The sequence below is a fragment of the Nicotiana attenuata genome, unplaced genomic scaffold (assembly GCF_001879085.1).
Source record: "Nicotiana attenuata strain UT unplaced genomic scaffold, NIATTr2, whole genome shotgun sequence".
NCBI classification, from domain to species: domain Eukaryota; kingdom Viridiplantae; phylum Streptophyta; class Magnoliopsida; order Solanales; family Solanaceae; genus Nicotiana; species Nicotiana attenuata.
Genome location: NW_017672858.1, coordinates 132,240 through 141,181, shown reverse-complemented (window position 1 = coordinate 141,181; position 8,942 = coordinate 132,240). Strand labels below are relative to the sequence as shown.

Below are 8,942 nucleotides of genomic sequence, written 5' to 3'. Positions count from 1 at the left end.
ACACCTGAATATTCAATTATGACTAAAAAAAATTTCCTTTGCATAAGAAGCAACAAAATGAGCTACGCTGTGGCCTAGAGTATTGTTGTCGAGTTCTCTGGACTCATTATTCCCTTATTCGCAGAGTTTTCTTTGATTCAAACTTTTCTCTTTTTGACTTGAGCGGATTATTCTTGTGATTAGTAGGATTAGCTACATTACCAACATACCATCAGGGAACAGCATAAAGCAAAAACTGAAAAGGAGAAGATCATTATTTTAGCAAACCTAAACAGAATTTTTGTTAACGTATACAAATTTTAAGCCTCGGCAGCGTGGTTAATTAGGACTTAATGCCACATCATGAAACTAATCCAAGAAAAGCTGAAAGAACCATAAATCTTATTTTTTATACTCCTTCAGTACGTTACATATGGTCAAAATTTTGCCCAGGTGGGTGCTTAATTAGTGGATTAGAAGGTCGAAGTTTAGATGGATAATACAAGCTCTTTCTAACAGTACACATATATGTCCAGATACAGAATATACCTTCAAGAAATTATCCCCTACCACATCTTAATCATTTGGTTTTTGCATTAGCTAGAAACTTTACGTACCAGCTATCTACCTAAACAATTATATTGATGTAGGAATAACCATTCTCTAAACGCTAATGGCCCCTAATTTTCTAGAACTGCAAATATAAGTCCTACTTGCTAGCCTTGTTGCAAGCACATAAGATACTATGATCATCAAAGTCGTAGTCAATTGTCATTGTAGTCTACGCCTATACTACCACCTGTCCGAGTCCTCAAAAACTTAGCGCTTTGTGTTTCTCAGATCTAAGAACATGTCCAATTGACTGAGGTGTTCTCTTGAGGCTTTCAGCTACTATGTCTGAGGAATTGAGTGCTTTTCGGTAAGAGGGAAGAGATATATTTCTGACCAAATTGGGACCACAAAGAACCTGATTCTGTAGGGAATGCGTGATAAAGACTCCTTGCTGGTCGAGCGTTGTTACTGACTCTTCAGCTGCACGGCGTCTTGTGGCATCATCTACATATAGTAGATCCTCAATCCTTGCCATCAAGTTAAATGCCAAACTCTCCAACACCCTAGAGTAGCTCTCAAGGATCGAATGTCCCACATCCTGCATGCATTAACATGAAAGTTGCAGCTCTCAGATTCTTTGATCCTGGTCTTGTAACACATAAATTAGACATGGTCAAGACAGGCAAAGCAAATTTAAAGTGCCTTGGATTAAATAAGGTGTGATTCATGCAGCATGTCAACATATGCTAGTAAAGGTGAACAGTTTTATGTTTTTCCTTCTAAGTGACCTTCTATATCAAACAAATGGTTGGCACTGAGACGACCATATTAACTATTTTAGTTGGCAGTTGTCACAAAATTATTAGCTACCGTTTAGATTGAAGTGGTGAAACTAATCATATTGCTTACATTGGATAAGGCTTTTGAAGCTTCACGCAAACAGTAGTATCAAACTAGAAAATTGTAGCATCAATTTTTGTGATCTTTCATTTTGGTCAAAGTTAGAAGGGTTCTTAAGAGTTAAGCCCCACTCAGGCCGCATTTTTGCCAACTTGACCAGCTTCGAGATTCTTTGATGTCATCTGTGATCATTTTCTCATTAAGAAGCATTTGATATGTGAAATAAGAAATTCAACTAGGCTGTTCAACTGAGCTCAGTCAGCTCACATACTTGACTTTTCAGCCATAAGTGAGTAAAACTGACTTGAAAAGCTGGACATGATGAAAGCGGTCATAATAGCAGAACAGTAAAGAAGATACTCAAGAATATACCTTGTTATACTGAATCTTGTTCACGTCCAATGCAGTCTGTGGAAGGCCAGGGAAATTCAGCTTTAAGTTCCTCAGCAGGTTCTCAGCTCGCTGTGACAAGAGTTGATATCTTTCCGTAAGACCAACAAGTCCCTTTACCGTGCCACCCCATGAGGACTTTCCAGATTTGGACTGGTTCAAGTTCTTCTTTTCACATTTTTGCCGCCAAATGTGCATAGCAGCCTCAATCCTGTTTGCAATCTCCAAAGTCGTATACTCTGATGAGAGGTCCAAGTAATCAAGTAGGCAGTCTGGAGAGAACTGATCAGCAGTAATATATCGGTGGAGGATTTCCCCTAAAGATGCCTTCCCACCCTGAAAGATACAGGCCAAAGATGAATTAAACCAAAGCAGTATGTGTATTAGACTGAATAGAACTATGCAAGTCACTAAAGCAATAAGATATTTGGGGAAAAAATGACAATAAAGTTTTTCAAAACCCAAAGGGGCTATAACACAACAAATAAAAGGGACAGACTATGAAGATCAAGTTGGAAGACTCTTTGTCTTTCTGAAGTATATTAGATGAGGCATACCTCAAAGTCCATATCAAGATGCTTTCTTGCTGTTTATAGCATAGGAGTACTTAGTTTCACAGCCAAGTGGCAAAAAGTCAAAAATTTTAAAAACCAGAAGGAAGGAAATGAAAGCTTGAAAAGTTCGTAACATGAGAAAAGGAGAAGATTGTATATACTGCCATAGACAATGCTAGAGCAATAATCTAAACGCATAGAAAGTATTTTAAATTATTTCATTGTGTAATCTACATCCAGAACTAGTTCAAAGGAGACACGAAGTTCAAAGCTAAAAGCTTATTAAGACTTAATTGTGTAGATATCACGCTGATTCAGCAGAAAAATCTCGGAACAAAGTTCGCGAGTGGGTGGTATTTAGGCAATTGCATTGCACCAAAGTGCCATAGCCTGGACAAATATACTAGGAGCTGATAAATATCTAAGATACAAAACCAAGAGAACAGAAACAGTGAAATTAGCAATCTATATGCTCACTAAGCAACCAAAGCTGTTTGTTTGTCTGACATGGGAAAATTAGAAATTGAAGGCATGCTTTGCTATGATCAGAGGATTCATATAGCCAGACCCCAACTAGTTTGGGACTGAGGCGTATTTGTTGTTACTGTTGCTGCGTTGCTATGATCAGAACCATATAAAAGAATTGGCAGAGATGAAACTCAGTTGCACCACTGTATCAGTGGAGAAGATTACCATGCAATGGATGACATGAAGCAGGGTTGGACACTAATAAATGAAAAAGAAAAAAATGGGTGGAGATAAGAGATTGTACATAATAACCTTGCATTAAACTTACATGGTGCCTAGCAACTAATGAGTCACTGGTCTTTCTTTAAGATGAATGTAAAGGTCCATATTAGTCCAAGTAAAAAAATATCTTAGTAATTGATAAAGAAAGAGAAAAAAGGTATATCAAAGACCAACTACCATTTCAATTTTGAACACTTACCTTTGGCAAGCTCTCCATGTAAGCTGTTGGTACTTCCATTTCAGATAGTGTGCTGGCATTGATAGCCTGAGCTGCCTTGAAAATTTGATTTGTGCATTCCCTACACTGCCGCAATCGTTTCCTTGTCTCTTCTGACAAACCTTTTGGTGGGACCTTTGGGAATGGTAGCCACCATTTCTCTTCAAGCCTAATGGAACGTCTATGAGAGGAAGGAGAACAAGGATATGCTTCAACATCTTCTCCATCAGCGACAAGTATCCCTCGGTCAACATAATAAAATTCACAACCAGAAAAGGCATCCAACATGCCAATTAGCATTGCATCTAGCTTCTTGAGTGCTGGAAGATTTACATAGAGGTCTGACCGTGGTTGAGTGACCATAATCTCAAAAGTCCCACCACCAGGAAACTCTTGCACAGAAGGTACAAGTTCTACTATCGAATCACTGACAGAGACAAGCCATTCCATCTCTCGACGCCACATCGATTTCTTTTGTGGCGCTAATGACTCTAACTTCCACAGTTCCCCAAAGACAGTGGCTGCAATTGGAGGGAGAGAATATGCACAATGTTAATCCTAGAGGAAATTTTTCCAAAGCTCTTTAAATACAAAGTGAAGTGACATACCAGCTAGGTTAGTGATGGCATTGGAGATGGCAAGAGCAGTACAGACTCCCTTTCCTCCTCCAGACATATCTTCTCCTAGCAGTAGTTTAGCAAACCGCTCTTTCATTAATTCAACTTCTGCAATCACAAGAACATCACGCATGGTAATATTATGCAGCTGATGAATTCACACAAAATTATACATAAACATAAACTTATTAGCAACAATTATTTTACACAGAACTGGCACAAAATTGCATTCTTTCTAATCTATTTTCAGCCTAAAAGAACTATCCACAAGCCTATACTAAACCACAAGAAATGACAATAGTCGAAGAAATGTCCTTAACGTCTAGAGCTAACTTAACAAGGGAGAACAACGCCAATATCATTGTAAAATACTTCTCTCAAAATAGCAGAGAGGGGAAGATTCTTTAACTTCACCGAAGAGTAACTAAAACAAGAAAAAGTAATATTGAGCCTACAACTCCTTCATGTATTCTCCTCTCTCTAATCCCTGTAAGGAGTCGAAACAGGATCTTAAGTCAAATTGTGTGAAATAGGAACTGCAACCACTGCTTCTTTGTGAGAATGGATACAGACTAGGTATAAGTGTTTATATCTAAAAAACAAAATTCCCACTATATTATGTATAGCTTGAGCTGAAAGCAGTAGTACATCAGCACCTGCCACGTCAACGTGTTTATCCTATCCACTACTGTAAGTTTTTTGCTCAGGCTCAAAGTATATCAATATTCTCCAGAATAACTCAATTCTCCCGTGGTCAAATATTAACGGCCAACTGAATTTTGCTCTATTTGATACCAGCAGCCACTAGGTGTACTTCAATGTGTGTTTAGGTAACGATGAAAAATGTGCTACTGAAAACCATGAAGAAAAACAAGCCGTTATCAGTGTTGAATCACATGCTCAATTCAACAAACAAAGACGCCAACACACACACACACACACACACACACACACACATATATATATATATATATATATATAGGATTAAATTTATATACACTAGAGTAAAGAATTTTTACAGGCATTTAAGCATATGAGGTATTTAATTAGTTGATTACCTGAGTAATTAAATTAGATTTGATACATAATTATATGATGTTGTAAGTTATTATTATCTGAATCGTATAAAAGTTTTAGTACTAGATAGCTAAACTGAGAATATAAAAGAGGCAGCAAACTAGTACGAACCTGATAATTCAGCGGTCTCAAGTTTATCCAGTTTCTCAGCCGGAATGATGACGTGTCTGTCTCCAACAACCGGCAACATAACGGTAGGCGGTTCACCGAAACCGGAATTGGAGTTGTAATGAAGCGTAGAAGAAGACGACAGAGAAGTAGAAGCATCCTGTTGACGGTAAGAGAAAGTACTCGTGCTACTACAAGTTTCCGACTCGCTGACGTCAGCGCTTAGGCTATAACTATCATCAAAACGCTCGCTCTGTACATCGAACTCATCGTCGTCGGACGGTAAACTCGCCATTCGCCGGCCGGCGATTAGAGTAAAGGAATTGCTTTAACAACGGGAAAATGTGATTCGTGTGATAAAGAGGAATTTATATAATGTAGAATTATTGCAGTTTTGCTATGATTGTGAGGGGAAGAATTATTGAGAAAAGTGGGAAAAAAGGAAAAGTGTTGTGACATAAAAGCAGCTGACACTTTTCTTTTTCACTGCTCACTTAATAAAAATACCACTCAAAACTGTAGGTTGTGTAGAGTTGCTGCAATCAAAGTGATCACTGTTTGTTTCAGTTTTTTTTCAATGTGTATCGCGCTTTTGCACACTCAAAACTCTAACGATCACATGTCATAGGACACCTTTTTGTTTGATTCGAGGCGGGGGGTCGTCGATTGACTTTATAATGACATCTTAATTCCATGAAAAACAGTTGTTTTTTTTTTTCTTTTTGGAAAAAAAAAAACTATAAAGGAGAAAAAGATGATTTTCGAAATTTTTGATCTTAAATCTGTTAGTATAATATTCCTGTGGCAATAAAGTTTTTGAATTGGTAATTTTAAACATGCTACTAAGTACTATCAACAAAATAAAATGAAAATTTTAATATTAAATTATTTTAAAATATATAAATATGTTATTCTTTTTTAAGCGGACTAATAGAAAATTATTCACATAAATAGAATTGTGGCGAAACCAGAAAATTCATGGAATAGAGGAGTATAGTTCATCGATTTTAGATTATTACACTACCACAAATGGTATGGGGATAATAAATTCCTCCATCTTTAACTAATTATCTTGAGTTCAAGTTTGGAGTAAAGATCTTTTTGTAGAAAGTATTTTACCTTCTTAGTAGCCTATTTAGTGTGATTTTTAATCAGAGTTGTAAACTTCGAATACTGAATGATTAAAAAAATACTCTCCTTTTTAATTTGATTATGCTTAACAAAACTCATATATAAAGAAATTCATATTTAGCTTAATACATATATATATAAATGAGTTACTCCATACTTGGGAATCTTATTATTTATGAATACTTTGATACTAATTTCTATTGTAAATAACACTTTTTTTTTCAAAACTCAAGTTTATCTCAATCTGAAATTGCTTTTATTTTCATATTATGAATTATAATAAGACGTTTTATTTCACCTTAATAGTTGCGTCCAAACTAATATGATCCCTGAATTGGAAAGAAGGCAGTAGAATCTAGTAGAGGTATGAAGTCAAATTTCTTTTATTAGTAGCAAAAACTTACGTAATTTCTCAAGAAATCCTGAGTTTGTTTCTCACATGAGTTAAGTTAGCTGCTAGAATTTTGCTATTCCCAAAAAACAATGTAAAAAATAAATAAGGGAATCATAAAACACTTGGAGAGAGCAGATTGAGGAGTTATAATATTACATATTTACTCCATACAATATGATCACAAACAGAATACAATCAGTCTCCTCTACGATAGTCATTCTCTATAATGTCACTTTATCTCTAACAGTCATATTTTTTTTGGAACCAATATATCACGTTACATTATAAGTAATATTTATTCTCTATAACGGCACTTCACTATAGCAACCAAAAATATTCAGAACAAACGAAATTAGGGGTGGGCGTTCGGGCAGTTCAGATTGCATATAAAAATTTTGGTTTGGATTTTCGATTTTCGGATTGGAGAAATGACAATCCAAATCCAATCCATATAAGTTCGAAATGGATCGGATTTTTTAAGTTCGGTTTCGGATTAATCGGTTTGGATATTTTGGATTTTCAATTTTGAACTTATAAGTTGAGATGTTTCTTCTTTTTATAAAAATAAATATCTAAATGAAGTACTCATGTTAAATTGCTTGAAGTTTCCTCATTCTCACTGCAATAATCCAAATGAAGTATTCAAGTAATGAAATTATTATAAAAAAAATACAATAGAGATATTAATACGGTCGATAAGAAGTAGAAATAACAAAATGATCATGACCAAACAGAAAGTATTCTTGCAGTAACTTAGTAATTAATATTGAATATATGAGATAATATATAACGCGTAGGGTATTGAACTTATTACTATTGACATATGGATAATGGACTAAAATATGAAGTATAAGAATTACGAATTTTCGGATATCTAAAAATTCGAAGTACCAAATCCAATTATCCAATCCAAAATCCAATAATTTTAAAAATTAAATTCAAAATCCAATCCGTAATCTGAAAATCCAAACCAAAAATCTAAAAAATTTAAATTTCGATTTGAATTTTGAGTTTGCCCAAACTATGCTGTATAGGCTCAAATTTGACCGTCAACGTCTTTACGCCAATGGGTACGCCCAGTGAGTATACGTCAACTAACGTAAGGGTACGACTTGGACGCGGGGACAAAAGCGACACCGTTTAAGACTCAGTGTCTTCACTAGGAAAACGTTACATATTTTTGTATCTTTTTGATTATTTCGAGAAAGGTCTCCTACTATATAAGGGAGACCTTCACATTGTAAGGGGGGGGGGGGGGGGGGTCTGGAGTTCTTGAACAATACAACTCTCTCATTTTCTCCTACTCTCTCTCTCTCTCTCTCTATCTCTATCTCTAACGAATACTTTCTCTTGAGTTCATATTATCATTTTACATTATTAGATCTACAACAATAATTTTATTTTTCATCTCTAGGTCTATTATATTTAATTACGATTTACNGCCTGTTTTGCGTGGTTTACTTGGGGAATTTCACAGTTGGCCTCTTTTTCTTCATTTTTGACTCCAAAAATACTCCCTAGCCTTCCCTGATCATATATCACCTGCAAATCATGAAAAGCACTAATAAGAGCATTTTGTTATCACTTTTATCATCAAAACTATACAAGAAGGTGGTTATTTAAGGCGTGATTATAGTTAAATTCACCTATTATCAGAGAGTTTGACTTAGCCACCAAGTAATAAACCCTAGAATCTCTCTAAATATGGACATTCACCATAAATAGAATTCTATTTATAACACTCCCCCTGAATGTCTATTCAACAGATAATGTGCCTCGTTAAAACCTTAACTAAAAGAAAATCCAATGGGAAAAAATTCTAGAAAAGGAAAAAGAGTACACATGTTTAGAAATGCGCCTATTGGTTGCCTCGTTAAAAACCTTGCAAGGAAAACCCAGTGGGACAAAACCTTGTATGGGAAAAAGAGTGCAACATGCATTTACCCCCCCCCCCCCCCGATGAGAGCATCAATTCACATCCTTGAGCCTTCGCATCCCGATCTTGTAAACTAGCTTCTTGAAAGTTGACATTGGTAGAGATTTTGTGAACAAATCAGCCATATTATCACTTGAACGAATCTGTTGCACATTAATATCACCATTCTTTTTAAGATCATGTGTGAAAAATAACTCTGGTGAAATGTGCTTTGTCCTATCTCCTTTTATGAACCCTCCCTTCAATTGAGCTATGCATGCTGCATTATCTTCATACAAAATTGTGGGTAACTTGTCACATTTCACACCACATTTGTCTCGAATAAGGTGTATTATAG

At 35.7% G+C, this 8,942-nt stretch overlaps 1 protein-coding gene across 3 annotated transcripts; it reads right to left on the bottom strand.

Annotated features, from left to right (window-relative positions):
• Window positions 1-411: 411 nt before the first annotated feature.
• On the bottom strand, window positions 412-5,735 carry LOC109214731 (rop guanine nucleotide exchange factor 1-like). 3 transcript variants are annotated; one of them, XM_019378683.1, is made up of 6 exons: window positions 5,148-5,239; window positions 4,616-4,810; window positions 3,951-4,067; window positions 3,325-3,863; window positions 1,804-2,157; window positions 412-1,129 (listed from the first exon to the last, which is right to left on the bottom strand). In XM_019378683.1, the coding sequence occupies exons 3-6, from the start codon at window positions 4,054-4,056 to the stop codon at window positions 791-793; spliced, it is 1,338 nt and encodes a 445-aa protein (XP_019234228.1). In that variant the 5' UTR covers window positions 4,057-4,067; window positions 4,616-4,810; window positions 5,148-5,239; the 3' UTR covers window positions 412-790. The 3 variants fall into 3 exon arrangements, with proteins under 3 accessions (XP_019234228.1, XP_019234226.1, XP_019234227.1); XM_019378681.1 differs by lacking the exon at window positions 4,616-4,810 and having other exon boundaries at window positions 5,148-5,734; XM_019378682.1 differs by lacking the exon at window positions 4,616-4,810 and having other exon boundaries at window positions 978-1,179; window positions 5,148-5,735.
• Window positions 5,736-8,942: the final 3,207 nt, after the last annotated feature.